This window comes from Miniopterus natalensis, chromosome 22 (assembly GCF_054644295.1).
Source record: "Miniopterus natalensis isolate mMinNat1 chromosome 22, mMinNat1.hap1, whole genome shotgun sequence".
In the NCBI taxonomy this organism is placed as follows: domain Eukaryota; kingdom Metazoa; phylum Chordata; class Mammalia; order Chiroptera; family Miniopteridae; genus Miniopterus; species Miniopterus natalensis.
The window spans coordinates 13418841-13438469 of NC_142102.1; the positions used below are offsets into that span (position 1 = coordinate 13418841).

General features: G+C 58.7%; 2 protein-coding genes and 1 long non-coding RNA gene across 4 annotated transcripts in view; 2 read left to right on the plus strand and 1 right to left on the minus strand.

Moving 5' to 3' along the window:
• Positions 1-2891: 2891 nt before the first annotated feature.
• STARD5 (StAR related lipid transfer domain containing 5) lies at positions 2892-7496 on the plus strand. Its single transcript, XM_087829153.1, has 7 exons — positions 2892-2993; positions 3553-3602; positions 3943-4075; positions 5345-5462; positions 6048-6141; positions 6717-6848; positions 7055-7496. The coding sequence occupies exons 1-7, from the start codon at positions 2895-2897 to the stop codon at positions 7104-7106; spliced, it is 678 nt and encodes a 225-aa protein (XP_087685279.1). The 5' UTR covers positions 2892-2894; the 3' UTR covers positions 7107-7496.
• Positions 7497-7504: 8 nt separating this feature from the next.
• The window catches only part of IL16 (interleukin 16), a 28748-nt gene continuing 16623 nt past the window's right edge, over positions 7505-19629 (minus strand). For both annotated transcript variants that reach the window (XM_087829155.1, XM_087829154.1), the window contains 7 exons: positions 14653-14794; positions 12868-13927; positions 11606-11765; positions 9265-9366; positions 8261-8519; positions 7916-8038; positions 7505-7813 (listed from right to left, as the gene is read on the minus strand). In XM_087829155.1, the coding sequence (XP_087685281.1) occupies positions 7620-7813; positions 7916-8038; positions 8261-8519; positions 9265-9366; positions 11606-11765; positions 12868-13927; positions 14653-14794 (2040 nt within the window). In that variant the 3' untranslated portion in view covers positions 7505-7619. The remainder of the gene's footprint in view (positions 7814-7915; positions 8039-8260; positions 8520-9264; positions 9367-11605; positions 11766-12867; positions 13928-14652; positions 14795-19629) is intronic.
• Positions 10429-17859, plus strand: LOC148090726 (uncharacterized). Its single transcript, XR_015716371.1, has 3 exons — positions 10429-10608; positions 11627-11788; positions 17731-17859. It is a non-coding gene; the product is annotated as an uncharacterized LOC148090726 (long non-coding RNA).

A 19629-nucleotide genomic window follows, 5' to 3' on the forward strand; every position in this document is an offset into this window, starting at 1 on the left:
TGACTGACACCCGAAAGACGGAGTGTCCTGAGGTGCCCCCAGGAGTCCTCCGCAGGCCTGGCCTGGGCTGGGGCGTAGGGCTCTCAGGGACACTGCAGCAGGCTCTGAGGCCTGGCCCTGCCTCCGGGCACCTGTGAGTGGAGGGGTGCGCCCTCAGGAGTGCTCGGCCAGCAGGCCCTGAGGGCCCTCGGGAGCACAGTGTGGCAGGTGCACCCCCAGGGCTGCGGCCCTCGGGATGGCGTGAATTTAAAACACGCAGAGTGCAGGATGACTGGCCGGCGAGCGCCGTGTTAGCAGTGGAAGCAGGCACGGTAATAAAGGGACTGAGATATAATCGGAGCCCACCCGCATCCCCACACGGCTCGCTCCCCTCGCACGGCCGCCGGGAGTCCGCGTGTCCAGCTGTGTGTAGGCTGTCGATGTGTGTCTGTGTGTACGTATGTGATGTGTGGGCTCCCGTCAACAAGCAAGTGCTGTACCCCGTGCCTCTGGGGTCTGTGGGAGAACCGGGTCCAGCTCACGTCTTTCACCTGCTGCGTACGCGTCACCACATGAATAAATGCACAGTGCTCACCCACGCTGAGGCCACTTCTGCTTCTTTGCGGCTGATGGCAGGTGCCCTGTGCCAGCGCTGCCTGTGAGGTGGGCCCGTATCCCGCAGGAAGCCCGGCTCCTGGGAGACGAGCAGGTTCTGCTCCGCTAGCTGCTCCAGGTGTCAGGACCCTGACACGGACTCACTGTGCGGGTGACAGGTGACCGGAGGGCTGTTTTCTCGCAGCCTCACCAGCACCTCGTACAGTCCCGCGGTGCCAGTTCCGCCAGCCCGGTGGGAGGAAATACATCCCCGGCTGTTTTAATCGACTTGCTTTCCTTGGGTCAGCACCCAGGCCCGGTGCTCTGTCCACAGCACCGTCGGCCCTCGTCCTCACCTAAGTTGCGTCAAGAGAAAGGAACACGTCTGGGCTTGCGAAACGCGTTTGCACCGCTGTGGTTTCCCAGAGCCCCTCCCAGGTCCGAGACCGTCACCTGCGTGCCCACTAGATGTAAGGAGTGGACTCCTCTTGGTGTAGGGTTGGCTGGACAGAGCCTTGGGAGCCGAGGGATGCCGCCCCCGGTCACTGCCGTGGTTCTGAACTTGTGAGTGACAGGAAATTCAGTCAGTTCTCTGTGCACGAGGAGGTGTCCTGTTTTCCAGCTACTGTGTGTGCGCGTTTCTATGTCCTTGTGGTTCTTTTGCTTCTGTTTTTGTTTTTGTTTTTTTTGCTCTTTGTTTGTTTCATGAGTCTCCTTAGAGGAACTAGGAGGCACTAGGACATGAGCAACCGTATGAAGCAAGCTGTGTGTGCTGCAGCCCCGGGCTTATTGGCCGTGTGGTCTCGCATACCTTATGTGAGCCTCGGTTTCCTGACCTGTAAAATGGGGGTGTGGTCTCTGTCCCGTAATGCCACGGTGTTGTCCTGAGGGGTGAGTGGCACAACCTGGGTCGGGCGCTTAGAGAGTGTTGAGTAACAGTTGGCTGTTGCTAAGGGTAAATGCCCACATGCAGGCTCAGAGGCGCCCCACCCAGCACCTGCCGAGCTGACTCAGTAAACAGGCCTACAGCTCCTCCGGTCTGTGCGGAAACACTGAACTCCATCCAGGAGCTCCTGTAAGGGGAGCACTGGAGCTTGAGCCCATCCCGCCCGTGATCCGGGCTCCCTACCCCACATCCATCTATTTAAAATCCCACTAGGACCTCAGCGAGGTCTGCTTGGGACTTCACCCGAGGGCCCTGGTCAGGGGAGGCCGCAGAGCCCAGGCCTTCCTGCCCCCGCCGGCTCTGACCTGCAGCCTCAGCTGATTGCAAAACAGGCCCGAGTGGGGCTGTGCAGGTAGTTCCCACGCTCTCTGCTCCAACCAGCTGGATACGTTCTTTGTGAGCACATGGATAAGACATTTGATTTTTTTTGGGGGGGATTTAGAACATTTTAAGTTATTTTTAAAGTTAAGTTTTCAATACCGTTTATTTCCTTGGTAGAGAGTTAATTGCCCTGCTCCCTTCACCTCTTGTCTCTAGACTGTGCAGAGCTCAGCTGTATTGAGCGTCTCGTGGGCTCGGGCCCCACCTCCCTCCACTAAGTAAATACCCTGTAACTTTGTTTATTAACAAATAGGGTTTTTCCAGCTGCAAAATCAATCTTATGTGCAGGAGTTACTGGGTGAAAAAACCCCACACAAGTACGTTGCAATTGTAACTCTGCTCTTAGAAGGCTAAGTAAATGTATACCCTCACCCGCCTGCACGGAAACTGTTTCTGGTGCCCAGGCGGGCAGTGGGCACGCCGCTAGCGCCGCCCATCGGCCGGTGTGGAAGTGCCCCTGGGTCTGGCCGCGGCCCCCACCTAGGAGGCAGGTGCTGCGTCCTTGGTCGCCCACCTCGACCGAGTTTTCTACAGAGGGTGGCTCCCGTCGGGTGCATTCTTTCGTTTGCTCCAAACGTCTTCCTGATTTGTAGGAACACTTTGTACGTTAAGAAAAGTTACTTTCAGTTAAACTATTCTCTGATTTTTCTCTCAGATCATAACCTGACTTTTTAGGATATTTTTGATGTGCTTCATGTTTTAAAACGCGGTTATTTATTGTTTTTTTCTTCGATGGCCCCTCCCGGCCCTCGCGGGGTCCCGCACCCCTGGGCCCCTCCCGGAGTCCTACGGGCGGAGCCGGCTCTGGGGTGATGCGTCCGCGGGGCCAGTGCTGCCAATCTCAGCGCGGGGCGGGGCCGGCCCGAGGGCCTGGGCCAATCGGGGGCCGTGAGCGGCGCTGGGGGCGGGGCTCCCGCTCTGCCCGGGCCCCGGCGTTCCGGCCTCGCCGGAGCGTTCCTCCCGCGACCCCGACCCTCCCGCACCCTTGGGCGCGATGGACCCGGCGCAGGCGGCGCAGAGGGGCGAGGCGGTGGCGGAGAAGGTGCTGCAGTACCGGCGGGACGAGTCAGGCTGGAAGATCTGCCGGGAAGGCGTGAGTGGGGAGCTGGGCCCGGAGGGCGGTGGGGCCCCGCTCCCCGGGCTGGGGTCCCCTAAGCCCCAGGCTCCGCCCCCCTGCGCTGGATTGAGGAGATGCGGGGCGGGGATTGCGGGGAGGGGGGGTCCCTAAAAAAACACAGCAATAAAAACTGGGCCACTGTGCTTGCAACTTAAAAATCACAACTTAAAAGTCGCTGCCGCTTTCCTCGATTAAGTGTCCAGGGTGCCCGCCTGGAACTGCCCATCAGGGTGTGAGCCCCCCTTTGCGAGCCCAAGAGGGTGTCATGGGGAGTTTTCTTACTTGACACCTCTGATTTTTAACAAATGGACCTCAGCTGCTCCAGGAAATAAAACGGTGGCTTTTAAGGTGGTTTTAAAACCACTCAGAGCTCTTGGGGTCAGCCAGCTAAGACCTTTCTCTGCCTCGCTCACCTTGGAGAATCGCATTTCCCAGGCTCTGAGTTCCTTTCTGTAGAACAGGGGGCCGGCCCGGGCTATCCATGTCCCAGGGCCCTTCTTGCTCTAAAACCCTACAATTCTTTGCCTTTCGACAGAACGGAGTCACAGTTTCCTGGAGGCCGTCCGTGGAGTTTCCAGGGAACCTGTAAGTGCTCTCCCTGGTCAAGGCCAGCCGGCCGCCACACCCCTCCTGGTGGCCCTGGGCCTTTCCTCCCCAGAGACTCCAGCCCACTCAGCACCCTGCCGTCGGCTCACCACTTCTCTTCCAGAAAAACCTCTGCTTCTAAGTCACTTCCAGCAAGCTGCGTCCTTGACAGAGTTTGCCGTCCGTTGCTTGAGGCCTGAGGGGCGGGGGCTGCACAGCTCTGGCCCCTTCTGGGCAAGGCCGTGCCCCCAGCAGGGACGGGCACAGGCCTGTCGGGCGGCCCCAGGGTAGACGAGTCCGACGGAGGATGTCCTGGGTCTGATCCCTCTTTGTGCTGCAGGTACCGGGGAGAAGGCGTTGTGGACGGAACGGCAAAGGCCGTGTGGGAGCTGGTGAAGCCGCTGCCTGGGAGCCTTCGAGAGAAGTGGGACCAGAACGTGGCCAGTTTTGAGATCGTCCAGAGCATCACCGACGTGAGTTCCTCCAGACGCGGTCAGCCCCGCACAGCAGCCCGGCCCTGGCCCCTCTGGAGGGCGTTTGTGACACCTTCTAGCAAGGGGGTGCCTGCCGAGGCCTGGTGCCCGGCCAGCAGACTGTGGGCGCCTGCAGCAGAGACGTCCAGCCCGGGTCCAGGTGCAGGCAGGGAAGGGTGACCCTGAGAAGAAGGGGAGGGGCCCGGAGCAGAGCTGAGAGCTGTGCAAGGTGACCTGGCTCCGGGGTAGGAAGAAGGGCCTAGACTTGACCCTCTGGCCCGAGTTTGAACCATGCCCCTCGATGGGGTCAAGGGTCAGGATTCCCTACCAGCGTCGGGCTCTGCCGGGTGGCAGCTCCTAGGTGACAGTTTCTCTGCTGGTGAAACGTGCGTCACACAGGCTGACGCAACGCTGGCGAGAACTTTCTGGAACGTTCCATCTCGCTGTTCAGTGGTGGCCACCAGCCCTGTGTGGCCAGAGCATCTGAAAGGTGCCTCCTTTGAGGAGGAGGGCTGTTGGTCTTCATTTCCATAGCTGCCGATGTAAATTTAAGTAGCCACGTGGACCGACAGGAACCGTGTTCCACAGGGAGGTCGAGGCGGTCCTGTCCCGGACCCTGTAGGGGTCAGAACCCACCTCGTTTTGATGACACAACTTAAGGGGGAGAAGTCACAGCCAAAACCAGCAAGAAAGTTCCTTGGGGAAATGCCTGCGAACCCGTCTGATTTGAATGGTGTCTTCATTTTGAAGTCTTTGATCTCGGCACCCTCTTGGGTGTTTACGCAGATGGAACGAAACAGGACATCGCAATTTTATTTTTACTTTTTATTGATTGCAGAGAAAGGAAAGGAGAGGGAGAGGGAGAGAAACATCAATGATGAGAGTCATTGATCGGCTGCCTCCTGCTCGCCCCCTGCTGGGGATCGAGGAGCCTGCAGCCCGGGCATGAGCCCTGACCCGGAATCGAACTGCAGCCCCCTGGCTCCTAGGCCGATGCTCAACCGCTGAGCCACGCCGGCCGGGCTGGGCATCACTCTTAGACGCACCTGAGGAGCACAGAGTGTTATTACCAGCATCCGCTTCAGCGAATCCTCCCCAGTCAGAAATGCTACATTGTTTCTCACCTGGAGCTCAGATTTCGATTCCAAGTAGCCTACAGAATGTTACCATCACCCTGCCTCATGAGGCTGAAGAAATCTAGGCTGAGGGGTGGTTGTAATTCCTTGAAACAATGATGTTGAGCAGCTGGGCTCCCCTTGGCTTTGGCAGACCCTGTGCGTAACCAGGACCGCCACCCCCTCGGCCGCCATGAAGCTCATTTCTCCCAGGGACTTTGTGGACCTGGTGCTGGTCAAGACGTACGAGGATGGGACCATCAGCTCCAACGGTGAGTGACGGCCGGCCAGGTGCCGCAGGCCTCCCGGGGACACTGGGCTCTTCTGCTCTGCACCCAATTCCATAAGGAAGCCGCCCACCTGGGCCCCTTTCTCTGTGCAACTCGCCCTGTCAGGTCGGGGGACTCTGTGCCATGTGGTTGGAGGTGGGATGGTCCATGGGCTTGTCATTTCACTTTTAAGTCACAGGGTTGTTTGCTGAGGCTCGTGTTGCGCCCACGTTTGAGGGTTGGTTTAGCTTCACAGAACCTTGGGGGCAGTGGCTCCCTGAGCCCACAGGGGACCTGCCTGCCTCCAAACCCCCGGTCACACCCCACCCCGCGGCTGGCTGAGATTAGAGAGGGTGCCTCCTCCTCCTGCCCCCAGGTGGCACATTCTGGAGGGTCCTCTTCTCTGCTTTTCTTGCTGGGTTGGGGAATCTGTGTGTGAAGGGACATTGGGGTGGGGGCAGCAGGGCACAGGGTCCCCTTGCTGTTTCCCCAGGCTCCAGGTGGTGGGGTGCAGCACTGCGGGTGCTGGGGGGCATGTCAGCACCTCACTGAAGTTGTGGCTCACCAACCACTTGCTCTGTCTTCCAGCTGCCAACCTGGAGCATCCGTTGTGCCCCCCGAAACCGGGTTTTGTGAGAGGACTGAACCATCCCTGTGGCTGCTTCTGCGAGCCTGTGCCAGGGTGAGGATAGTCCCTCGGGCTGAGTGACAGGCCAGGAGGGGATAGTGGCTCCCGAGTGGAGTTCTCAGTGGGCACAGGGATTGCAGAGCCTCGTAGCTCTCAGGGTCCCCGACGGCTTTTGTCCGTGTGGATTATATCCATCAACCTTTACTACGTTTGAAATTAAGAATGGGGAATTTTAAGCATATTTTTTAAATAACATATTTATTAGATAGTTACAAATGTATTTATGAAAAATAACTATTTCTGAAATGGAAGGAGTGGCATTGTTTTACATTTTGCCAGTCTCCTCAGTGTCCGGCGTGAGCAAAAGGAGCTCCTATCTGGGTTACGCTCTGTGCTGTGAGGCCGCCTGTCACTCGGCCTGGGCCGGAGGTGGGGCTGCCCCCTGCTTGCCCAGCATGACCCTGGACATCTGCCCCAAGAGCACAGTCTCCACCCTGCGTGCAGCAGGTGCCCAGGGACCCGTCACCGTCCTGGCCACCGCTCCCGGGCTAGCTGCTCGCTCCTGGCCCGTCCCACGCTCGGCCTGTCCCTCTGCAGACCCACAGCCCAGCTCTTCTGTTGCCTCCCAGGGAGCCCAGCAAGACCAAGGTGGTCACCTTCTTCCAGACGGACCTGAGTGGCCTCCTCCCGCAGAGTGTGGTGGATGCCTTCTTCCCCCGCAGCATGGCCGGGTTCTACGCCAGCCTTCAGAGAGCAGTGAGGTCAGTGCCGCCCCGCCGGCTTGCGTGCCCCCTGCCGCCCCGCTGGCCTGCGTGCCCCCTGCCGCCCGGCTGGCCTGCGTGCCCCCCGCTGGCCCCACCTGGCCTCGGGCCCTCTGCAACCACAGCAGCTCTGCACGTCTTGTGCGATAGACTATGTTTTCCACAAACAGCTTCAGTAATACCTCCCTCCCTTCCCCCCCGGACAGGCTTGTGCCCGCTCCGACTGAGGGCACAGAGGCTGCGGTGCCGTCCCAGTGACGAGGCGCACGGGCCGCCCAGCGCTGGCACTGCCGGGACGCGCGCCCTGGCACCCAGCACTCTCCCCAGGCCCCAGGGAGAGGCCCTGCGAGTGTCAGCCGCCAGCGGTGGGAGCGATGTCCTCGGACACGTGGTCCAGCCGGTGCCTGGGGGGGACTGAGTTGACCCCCTGAGCCCTGCCATGCTGCGGATTCCTGACAGACAAGTGGGGCTGTGTGGGGTGGATCGTCTCGTGGTTACAACACAGAAAGTCTGCAAAGCAGGACACGGATTTCTCCTCAGGTTGCAATACGCCCTCTGCTTTATTCACGGCACCGCGGTGGTGGCCTTGGGCTCTCCGCACATCGTCTCTAGTCTGTGTCAGCCACCCCGCGGCGACTCTGTCCTCCCCTTGGGACAGCCCTCTTGCTGGATGCTGTCCCAAAAGATCTGAACCTGGGCAGTAGCCCTGGGGGGGAGTTCGCAGTGACCCTGAGAATCTGTGTGCTGTTGGCTCTGGCGTCTGAGCTCTGCCTACGGGTTTCCAGCCGCTGCGGACCCCTGGGACTGCGGGCTCTTCCTCCTGACGAGAACAGCGACCGGTCCGTCAGGCAGCGCCTTGATGATGCTCCAGGCTTCGAACCGCGTGAGGCCCTGCACGGCCGTGCCGGCCACGTGCAGGATTTCGTCTCCTGGCTGGACTGTCTCAGTCTGTCCCGGGGCTGCCCCTGGGGGCGGGAGAAGGAGACAGTGTGTTCAGGTGACGGAACAGGGAAAGGTACCTCCTTCTGCCACTGGGGAGGAAAGACAGGGCCGGATGCACAGCACACCTTTGAAAATCCGGTTGACGGTGAGAGGCTTGTCCCCTTGCAGGGAGCCCCTCCCTCCTTCCAGGCTGAAGCCCAGCCCTGCAGAGGTTTTCTCAAGCGTCAGCGTGCAGACGGCGGCCTCTGCTGCTGAGGAAGACACAGGCGTTAGAGATGCTCCCCTCCCGTGGCCTCGGCGAGCCTGGGAGAGCTGCCTGCTGACCCTGAGCGTGGCTGGGCCGACGTGCACCTCGGGCAGCACGCGGGGCCGGACACAAGTGACTGAGCAGCCCCAGCAGGACTGGCCCCATGGGGCGGAGGGTGACGTGGCCCCCGAGGCTCCCACCACACCGAGCTGGCAGAGCTTACCCAAGTCTATGGAGACGTCACTGGCCACCGAGGCTGAGGCTGCAGAGTCCGTGGAGGAGTTCAGGTCGGGCGTGGCCTCCGGCGCCAGCTTCCTGGTGACGATCACGGCTTGCCGGGCATCCCGAGCTTGGCGAAGGATGGCCAGCGCTTCGCTGTGGGTGGCCCCTTTGAGAGATTTGCCGTTGATGGAGAGAACCTCGTTGCCCTTCTGAATAGTCCCTTCCTGGGAGGCCAGTCCGTTGGGAAATACTCTGTGAACCTAAGAAAACCAAAGGGAGTTTGGGACTCAGAAATCACCTGCGTCCGATGGAGATTCTTGCTGGAGGGTTCTTAGGCCAAAGAAAGTGAAACTGACAGTGTCCTGAATACAGGCCAGCATCCCCTCCTCCACTCAGAGCAGAGGCCACTGGTGGTAGTGGACAGAGTGGCCCCAAGTCCTTTCCTACACAGCGTCTTGGACTCCGTGGTCATAGCTGCTCTACATCAGTGATTCCCAGGCAGCGTCCTCTCCAGCATGGCCCTCGGCCAGCCCCAGAGGAGCCTCACACCGTCCAGGCTAACATCCTGCCCTCGAGTGGGCAAAACCACCTTCCAGGACCTGCCTTCCCAAGGCCCTTCCTCCCAGGTCCACAGTCCTGGCTGCACAGCCCTCCCTGAAGGCCCCGTGGTCACAGTCAGTCCCTGTCCACGTGGTCAGTGCTCACAGCTCATGAGAAATTCTGATTCAGCAGCTCTGAGTGAGGCAACACACCTGGGACTTGGCTTCAAGCTCCACACGGACTCAGATGTCACGTCGCTTACCGTGTACAGAGACTTTTGTTAAGTGAAGGATCGTGATGGGGGAAGACAGGGTCACATGAGTGACGGTGACTGCTCCTGCAAAGGGTGGGTGCTGCCCTGGGCACCCGCCCGCAGCCCGGCACCACACGCTCCTCCCGTCCCCAGCTCAGGGCCCCTTCCTGGCCGGTGGCCTCCGTCCCAGGGCCCTGTCGCTGGCCACTCACCGTGATCACTTTGCTCTCCAGATCCGAGCCCCCTGCCAGGCTGAAGCCGAGGCCAGCACCCTCCTCCTTGTGCAGGACGGTGACCTGGGTGCTGTCCAGTTGCTGCAGGAGGAAATAAACAGTGAAAAGCGTTTCCATGCAGCAGTGAGAACAGTTTAACAGCTGTTAACTCGGGCTGATTCGGTCTCAGACCCAGCTCGTCTGCCCTGGTCACATCGCCTCCCCTCCCCGGTGTCATCGCCCACTGAGGGAGGACTGTGCTTTCGGAGTCGTGGGGCACTTAGAAGAAAAGTGCCACCGGATAGGTCTCTTCCTCTCAGCCCCCAGCCTCACCCACAAGCCTATGACCAGGAGCAGGTGCCACTAAGTCTGCTGGGGAACCCCCCATGTTGGGTCACGCAGCTCTGCCATTTCAGTGTGGGACTTGGGGTCGGCAAAGCTGGCGTCAGAGCTGTTCTGTGGAAGCTGCTGTCCCTTCTCACCCCAGCCGAGTTCCCACCTCGGAACACATGTGGGTGTGCACACACACACCTGCTCACACACACACACACACCTGCTCACACACACACACCTGCTCACACACACACCTGCTCACACACACACCTGCTCACACACACACACACCTGCTCACACACACACAACCTGCTCACACACACACACACCTGCTCACACACACACACGCTCACACACACACCTGCTCACACACACACACACCTGCTCACACACACACACACCTGCTCACACACACACCTGCTCACACACACACACCTGCTCACACACACACACACCTGCTCACACACACACACCTGCTCACACACACACACGCTCACACACACACCTGCTCACACACACACACACCTGCTCACACACACACACCTGCTCACACACACACACACCTGCTCACACACACACCTGCTCACACACACACCTGCTCACACACACACACACCTGCTCACACACACACACGCTCACACACACACCTGCTCACACACACACACACCTGCTCACACACACACACCTGCTCACACACACACACCTGCTCACACACACACACACCTGCTCACACACACACACCTGCTCACACACACACACACCTGCTCGCACACACACACGAGCCCACCCAGGCTCACCTCACATACCAGCCTGCATGTGGCCCCTCCCGGAGCCAGGAGCCAGGACAGCCCCCTACAGTGTTCTCGGTCCGGGGTCTCACATGGGGATCACTTAAATGAGCAGGATGGACAGAGGTGACAGGAGTGGAGACCCAGCGAGCACAGCAGCTCAGAAGGACCCGCCTACGTAGGAAGGCAGACCTGTGCTACCAGAGTGTCCCGTTCCAGAAAGGTTTTGATCCAGGTTTCATGATGTTTAGGGTACAATAATCTTTAGATAGAGAGCACCTTGTAGACCAAATAAAATGTACCTGCAGGTCCACGTGGCTCCCGGCCACCAGTTTGTGCCGGGTGCTAGGGGAGCCCCTCGCATCCCATCCCAGGGTCACCTGCTCCGACACCTGCGTGCCCCTGGCTATGACCTCACTGCCCACCTCTGCCCAGCACTGGCCCACACCTCCCACCTTCTACCCAAGTGCGGCTCACTTGCCCGTGAGAGGCCCTGGTCTGGCTGGAGGCAGGTGCTGCCCAGCAGCAGCCTGGCGGGGGAGGTCTTTGTCGTTCACACACTTTGTTATCTCAGCTGAGAGCGCCCTGGGAACAGTGGAGGTGGGTTCCTGGCTCACCCAGGCTCTTGACCTGAGAGTACAGCTTTTCCTCATCTGGACGCTTCCCCGGCCCACGCAGAGCCAGGCAGCCCAGCAGGGCCCGCGGCCTGCTCCTCTGGGCTCTGCCGTCCCACTTCTCACGCACATTATGGGAAGTGGGCTTTCGCAATGACTGCGTGTGGGGCCCGGCAAGCCCTGGGACCCAGCACCTCTCGGTGTGCAGGGGAGTCCCGAGTCTCACCCGGGACTAAAAGGCCACAGCGCCCTGGAGACGCAAGCCCGCAGCGGCTGTGGGACAGGAAGGGGCACTGCTGACAGTGAGAACCTGGGCCCTGCGGCCTAGAGCCTCGCCCTTTCTCATTGATAAAATAGGGAACAGAAAATAACCCGTGGTTGGAAGCGTTTCATCTCAACGCTCCTTCCCCACGGACGGTCTCACTGTGGCCCAGGGGCCCTGTCCCTGCACCACGGGCAGGCCCTCCCCTGGGCTGGTCTCCGCCCTGAGGCCTCCTCCAGCCTCATGGAGCCTGGGGCTCCTCCAGCTGCTTCCCCTGTGGCCTAATGAGGTGATTGTGCGGCTCTTACCCAGGCCTACGTCTCGCGTTTATACAAGAAACCCACCTTTAATGTTGCTTCATCCAGAACCTTCACTTCCTCAATGAGCGTCTTCAATTCCTCCGAGCTCAGCAGAGAGATGACCGACTGGCCGGACGCCGGGGCACAGTCGTCGGCATCCGCAGGCTCGCCGTGACCCTCCGAGTATTCTCTCAGCTCCGAAAGGCTGTCAGGGAGAAGCAGCACCAGGTAGGTGTCCTACCATTACTGAGAGCAGCGTCCCTGCATACTTTGTCCAGGTGTGGCGCCGAGCACTCCTGTCACGTGTTGCAGCAAGTCTGTGGGCGGTCCCGACACCCTCCCCACAACACTGGGAATTGGGGTTCAGGGAAGGCAGATAGCCTGTCTGTGGCCCCCTGCGGTGAGCTGTCGAGATCATGGTCTGACTGACTGCAGGGCCCTCGGCAGCCCACCCAGCCACGCCCAGTGACAGTCTCGCACCACGGCCACAGTCAGGGCCCAGCCTTTGCACTGAGCCGGCTGTTGAGGCCGATGCTCCCCTCCCGGGTGCTGTTAGGGCCCAACACTACAGAGGCCAGCAACTGGCTCTCTTTCTGGTGCACTCACTTTGGTATCTAGCTGTTTTTGTGTGTGAAACTACAGTTTTGGTAGTAGGGGGTCACTCCCTTTGATTGGGGGGAAGGGCCCCCCAGCACTTCCAACAGGAAAGCAGCTTCTCAGCCAGAAAGAGCCAAGCGCTGGTTTGCTGAGTGCTCCCTGTCAGGCCGGCGACGGCCGTGTCCCTCCAGGGCCTGCCCTCCCCTGCCCCCACTCAGGCTGTCTGCAGAGGCTGGAACCAGTGGGGGGTGAAGGGTCTCAGAGGTTTCTCAGCTGCAGTTGAGTAAGTGAAAGGGGCAGGTGTCACCACTTCCTCATCTGAACAGGGGAGGAAGCAGTTGAGTCCAGAAGGAAGCTGCTCGTGGCCAGTAAGTGCTGGAGCTGGGGCTGCGACCCAGACGCGTAAGTCCCCGTGCAAGGGGGACAAACCCCTGTGTGGGGGCAGCAAGAACCCCCAAGGGGTCATCTCGGGCGCAGTGTGGTCGCCTGAGCAGTGGTGGTTCAGACAGTCGTGCATTCGTGGGGGGGCAGCCCAGAGCCTCACCTAGACCCAGGGCTGGGAAATCACCCTCGGCAGGAAGCTGAGCTCACACGCGTGCACACATATACACGCTCACACATGCACACACATGAGCACGTGAACACGTGGGCACACGGACAAGGCGAGGTGGGATGACCCCGTCCTGAAGGAGGGTGGGCGCGAGCCTTACTTGAGCGAGAACCCTGTGTCGGCACTGCTGGCAGCCAGGTCTTGGCTGGGCCAGGACCCTGCAGGTGCCCCTTCCTCGGGGCTGCCGGGGGTCTGGCCGCAGGAGAGTGAGGAGGGGAGGCACAGCAGGGACTTCATGACAGCTGAGGACACATGGCTGCTGATGGAGTAGAGCTTGCAGGTTCTGTCGTCCAGCAGCTGGGCATCGCAAGACTGGGTCCTGGTCAGTGGGAAGCTGCGTGCCCGCTGGCTTGGCATCTTGACCACTGTGCCTGGTGGTTCCGCAGTCTGTGTGGACAGCAGCCTCAGGAGAGGGTCAGGGGTCAGGGCTTTCTCACTGGGCAGCCGCCCTCGGGGAGGGGTCCCCGACGCACCCAGGTTGCTGGCCTCCGTGGCTGCGTGGGGACCAGGGAGCTGCTCTTGCTGTGGGTGTGGCTGCTCAACGGTGGAGGGAGCCCCTCGCCCCAAGAGGCCAGGGACCCATCCCTCTTGTTTCTCAGGAGGCTTCGTGGCCTCTGCCGAGGAGCTGGGGGGCTGCAGGCTCAGCCTCTGGGCCCCTCTGTCAGGCAGCTGAGAGGAGCCAAAGGTCTCAAAGGAGCTGATTCTCTGCTGGATGGAGCTGGAGGCCCGTGCATGTGGCCCCAGGAGCTCCCTGGGGGCTGGCGTGGGCTTCGTGGAGGAGGCTGTGGGCAGTTGCTTGGGGTCTGGGCCTCGATGCCTCAACCCTTTCAAGCTCTGGCGAAACCAGGCTGGCTTGGGGGCCACGGGAGGCCCCTTCTTCACGATGCTGTTCTCTGCTGACTTGTAAACTTTGGGAGCACCATTGCTGGTGTCCAGCTTTGTGGGGGTCCCTTCCGGGTGGCCCTGATGTCCATCTTCAGCGAGGCTGACCTGGGGCTGGAGTGGTGTGTGGCTGTGGTTCTCGCTCATGATGGGGCTGAACAGGCTCTTGATACAGTCAGAGATTCTGACCCAGGGGTCCTCGGCCGTGCCGTCAGGGCCGCAGTCCACCCGCGCCTGCCTCTTCAGCGCTGGGTGTTTCACTGGAGACGGCTCAGTCCCTGGGGAGCAGAGACAAGGCTGAGGGTTTGCATTACATCCGATGGGGAGCTTTCTTCCTAAGTTCTGTTTTCAAAGCTGAAGGATTGTAGAGGAGGGTAGTGGAACTGGGGGACCCCTGGTAGGGGGAGGAACCACCCAGGGTGGCAGGACCAGAGTGGACGTTGCCCTCAGCATCCTCGTGCTCTGGAGCTGAGAACGTGTGGCCCGCCGGGCAGCACGTCAGAGGGGAGGGTGCGGGGCCATGCTTGTGCCTGGGCACAGTCAGGGCAAGACCCCTGTGTGCTCGGGGTCATGGCCGTTCTCCTTCCCCCTCTCCCTCCACCTCCCTAAAGGCCAGACCACTGTGTTGCTTGTTCTAAGGCACCGAGTCTTCAGCTGTTGTCAGCGGGACCAGGTGCTCCCCTCGCGCAGGTGGGAGCACACAGTCCACGCTCTCCGATGGGCCTCGGACGTGGAAACCCTGAGGGCCCGCTGGGCCTGCTGCCACAGCCGCGGGCGGGTGTGTCCGTACCTTGTCCTGAGGGCTCTGTCCGGCCTGCCTCCCCTCGGCGGCAGAGCGTCACCCTGCAGACAGGAGGTCCCCCCCGACAGCACCCCCGTCCTGGTGCCTAGCTCACCGAGTCCCTGACTCCCGGGGCCCCGGCTCCGCTCGGGTCAGACGCGCGTCCTACCTTCCCGCGGGACCTTGTGCCCCAGGCCCCCCCTGACGGGCTGAGGGACCTACCTGGGGTGCCTCCTCTCCGTCCCGGCCCAGCCGCTGTGGGGGACGCCGTCTGCAGGCCGACTGCAGGTCCTGGGCACCAGGCAAGGGCAGGGGGGGCTCTCGCTGCCGTGACTTCCTGCGGGGGCAGCGGCCCTCTGGCTTCCTGTGGTGTAAACAGGAAGTGAGGCTGTGTCAAAACGCCGCCTTCAGCTGTGAGACGCGACGGCAGGGACCTTGCTTGGGCCCGGAGGGCGACGCGGAGGGTCCTAGGGACAAGCCCGACAGCCGCCCGGAGGAGAGGGTCCTTAGGGCTGCGGCGTCGCGGGCGTGCTCACTGTGTCACCCGTCACCCGCTCTCACACATGTGATCGTCCTGAATGTGGTCTTTGGTTATATGGGGATGTTTGCTTGTTCTTACGGAAAAGAAAGGTGTTGTTTTTAAATTAGAAAAAACCGCCGTATTTTAATACAGGATTGCCATGTGTGAGAATGCAACCAGATTGGTCTTAAAACAAACCTCACGCCCGGTGGCGCGGCTCAGAGGTTGAGCGTCAACCTAGCATCCAGGAGGTCGCGGTTCGATTCCCGGTCGGGGCGCAGGCCCCTCGATCCCCAGCAGGGGGCGAGCAGGAGGCAGCCGGTCAGTGACTCTCATCACGGATGTTTCTCTCTCTCCCCCTCTCCCTTCCTCTCTCTGAAAGCAATAAAAGATATATTTTTTAAAAAAAACAAAAAAAATCAGTGACAGAAATGATAGTTGATGAATTACACCCTTGAGGAGCCTGCAGCCAGGTTCATTGGACATAAACACACAACTTCCACACACACGTGTGCAGGTTGTACAAGCAAAGGAATGGAAGCCACGCCGCATGGGAAGGCGGGCACGTCCCTGCGTGTGCGCACGTGTGCACTTAATCGTTAAACAGATTTCTGGCACGTGAGGAAGGTGACGGGTGGTGTATGTGAGTCAGGGCCTGATTCGGTTAAGCTCTGTGTTCTTAACTTACTGCTAAACCCTCACTTCGTTTATGGTTTCACAAAAGCTTTTGTGTAAGAAAGAACATTTTTGAAATCCACGACGTGGCCCGCTCTCTCCACCCCGCACGCAAACACGTGGCCTGAGGCCGCCATGCTCCCTGTTTGTTTGCTGCAGTTCCTTTCCAGGGCCGCTGAAGGCGACGGCACCTAGGCTGTCCGCAGGCTTTGCGACAGGTGTTGGCCCTTCCAGAGGGAGATAAAGCACAAAGTCTTTTGAGTTCTGACCTGTTGCCATAGTGCTCAGGCAAATAATTTTATAGTCGGTCATTGTTCAGGTTTCGGGCTAAGCATAGTGGGGCATCTAATCCCAGTAAGGGTCTTAGTATTGTGGAGTCAGGGCCTCTAAAGCTCCTTTTGTGGGGTTTTTTTTAGGTACAGCCTTTAATTTCATGACTGAAAGTCCTTTAACAGGTTTGATGCCGGATTGTATAGATTCGGGTGAATGGTGTGAACGAGATTCCGGGCACGAAATTTTGTATAGGCTAACAGGAAGCGTCATTGAGTTTTCGAGTGTGTGGCAGGGGGCGCTTGACAGGGCTCAGGTGTCGGCATACGATGCTTTTCTAGTTTTGGTCACTGGAGCTGCCCAGTGATACCTGCTTTGGACAGACCCCATCTTCCAGACGCCTTGCCCGTTGGCTGGGCCGTGAATCACGGAGCCAGAACGGAACATCGCGGCTTTCAAAACTGCACGTACACACGTGCGGAGAAATGCTCCTCATAGCTGGTTAATGCCACAGCTCCTATTCTTAGACCTAACTGGCTCCAGGTAGAAAAGGTTACCTTTTTTTTAAAAAAATACTGTGATTATCGAGGGTGGCTCCTAGGTAGCTTCATAATGTCAGTTACTGGTGCTCTGTGGGGGGTGGTGGCAAGTCCATCTGGTGTAGACAGAACGAACCACTGTTAATTATACCTCGAAAGGATAATGTTTGTTAGGTGTAGCGCTGTTGTGTTTCATAGGGCACCTTAGCCATGTTGTACTCGGGAACCAGCCATGGGATTTCTACATATGCTTTTGCTGGTCATACGTGGAGGCCATAGAGGGGTACTTTTAAATATATATATATGTGTATGTAACTTTTTTATTGGCTTCAGAGAAGAAGGGAGAGAGATAGAAACATCAATGATGAGTTGTTGATCAGCTGCCTCCTGCACACACCCCCCGGCTGGGGTTCGAGCCCACATCCTGGGCATGTGCCCTGACTGGGAATTGAACCTCGATCTCCTGGATCCTAGGTCGATGCTCAACCACTGAGCCCCACCGGCTGGGCCATACGGAGGTCCTTTTACTATAAAGGCCATTAGCTTGGTAAGAACAGGGAAGTCTTCCAGACATGGGCAGGTGCTGAACTTGGGCGAGTAGAAAGTTTAAGGAGCCTGGAAGGTTTTAGATGCAGGTCAGGGAAGGGACGTGTGGAGCTGGTCCCAGGAGTGTGTAAGACGGGAGTCAGTCCTTCTGCTCCCCCTCCGCAGCGAGCGGTGATGATGCTCCGAATTAGTGGTGATTTAAATGGGATGGAAAATAGAATTCATTCTGCGGTGGTAAATGTCATAAGTAGGAAAACTTGTTACCCAGTATTTTTTATGTTAAGGAGTCTGCTCCTGAAGATGAAATTCCCCAGCGGTGAGTGTTCATGGGAGAAGCCACATTGTTAACCCCGAGAATACCGGGCGTGGAAAAGGGTCTCGAGAAGCTGAGCCGTCAGTAGGCAGGAACTGAGGGAGGGGAGGAGAGCGTTAGTGGGGCAGTTGGGATGCTCAGGGTGGATTCGGAGGGCGGCAGTGTGTATGTACAACGTCCACTAGAAACGTAACAGGTACTAAAAGAGCTTTATGTGGAAACGGGCACATTCTCAGTGTGCAACACTAACCACAGGTAACAAGGCTCGTGGGATAGTTAGAAATACTGGTATTTTTTATTGAATTTACTGGGGTGACAGTGGTTCCCTAAACCATACACGTTTCGAGTGAACAAATAAAAAAAATTTCAACCACCCACGGCATCTGGGCCATTTACACCATGAAAACTCTCTTTCAGTCCAATTTTCATACTTTTAGGTTCATTATGTTCTGCGATTATCCACAAGAAAATGGGCCCCAAGGTGGTGAGTACTGAGAGTGGTGTCATCTGTCCTCTGCCACCAGTTCTCCCTTATCTCCCACTCTCTCCTCTCTCTCATTACGACTCTTCTCAGACTCCCTCTCTCCTCTGAGTCTCTCCCTCTCCTCTGAGTCTCTCCCTCTCCTCTCTGAGTCTCTCTCTCTTCTCTAAGTATCTCTCTCCCTCTCTTCTCTTAGTCTCTCTCTCTCCTCTCTGAGTCTCTCCCTCTCTCCTCTGAGTCTCTCTCTTCTCTACTCTGAGTCTCTCTCTTCTCTGAGTCTCTCTCTCCCTCTCTTTGAGTCTCTCTCTCCCTCTCTTAGTCTCTCTCTCTCCTCTCTGAGTCTCTCCCTCTCTCCTCTGAGTCTCTATCTCTCCCTCTCTCCTCTGAGTCTCTCTCTTCTCTTCTCTGAGTCTCTCTCTTCTCTCCTCTGAGTCTCTCCCTCTCTCCTCTGAGTCTCTCTCTTCTCTGAGTCTCTCCCTCTCTTCTCTGAGTCTCTCTCTTCCTCTCCTCTGAGTCTCTCCTTCTCTCCTCTGAGTCTCTCTCTCCCTCTCCTCTCTAAGTCTCTCCTTCTCTCCTCTGAGTCTCTCCCTCTCTACTCTGAGTCTCTCTCTTCTCTGAGTCTCTCTCTCCCTCTCTTCTCTGAGTCTCTCTCTTCTCTGAGTCTCTCTCTCTTCTCTGAGTCTCTCCCTCTCTACTCTGGGTCTCTCTCTCCCTCTCTCCTCTGAGTCGCTCCCTCTCCTCTCTGAGTCTCTCTCTCCTCTGAGTGCCACACGCCCCGCCCTTCCTGGAGATTCTTAGGAAAGAGAAACACTCAAAGGAGGCCACATCAGTGAAGAGAGGGAGACACTCGGCGGAGACCCAGAGAAGAGAGGGAGACACTCAACGGAGGCAGGCGGAGACCCAGAGAAGAGAGGGAGACACTCAACGGAGGCAGGCGGAGACCCAGAGAAGAGAGGGAGAGACCCAGAGAAGAGAGGGAGACACTCAACGGAGGCAGGCGGAGACCCAGAGAAGAGAGGGAGAGACCCAGAGAAGAGAGGGAGACACTCAACGGAGGCAGGCAGAGACCCAGAGAAGAGAGGGAGAGACCCAGAGAAGAGAGGGAGACACTCAACGGAGGCAGGCGGAGACCCAGAGAAGAGAGGGAGACACTCAGCGGAGGCAGGCGGAGACCCAGAGGAGAGAGGGAGACACTCAACGGAGGCAGGCGGAGACCCAGAGAAGAGAGGGAGAGACTCAGAGAAGAGAGGGAGACACTCAACGGAGGCAGGCGGAGACCCAGAGGAGAGAGGGAGAGACCCAAAGAAGAGAGGGAGACACTCAACGGAGGCAGGCGGAGACCCAGAGAAGAGAGGGAGAGACCCAAAGAAGAGAGGGAGACACTCAATGGAGGCAGGCGGAGACCCAGAGGAGAGAGGGAGACACTCAACGGAGGCAGGCGGAGACCCAGAGAAGAGAGGGAGAGACTCAGAGAAGAGAGGGAGACACTCAACGGAGGCAGGCGGAGACCCAGAGAAGAGCGGGAGACACTCAACGGAGGCAGGCGGAGACCCAGAGAAGAGAGGGAGACACTCAACGGAGGCAGGCGGAGACCCAGAGAAGAGAGGGAGACACTCAGAGAAGAGAGGGAGAGACTCAGAGAAGAGAGGGAGACACTCAGCGGAGGCAGGCGGAGACCCAGAGAAGAGAGGGAGACACTCAACGGAGGCAGGCGGAGACCCAGAGAAGAGAGGGAGAGACCCAGAGAAGAGAGGGAGACACTCAACGGAGGCAGGCAGAGACCCAGAGAAGAGAGGGAGACACTCAACGGAGGCAGGCAGAGACCCAGAGAAGAGCGGGAGACACTCAACGGAGG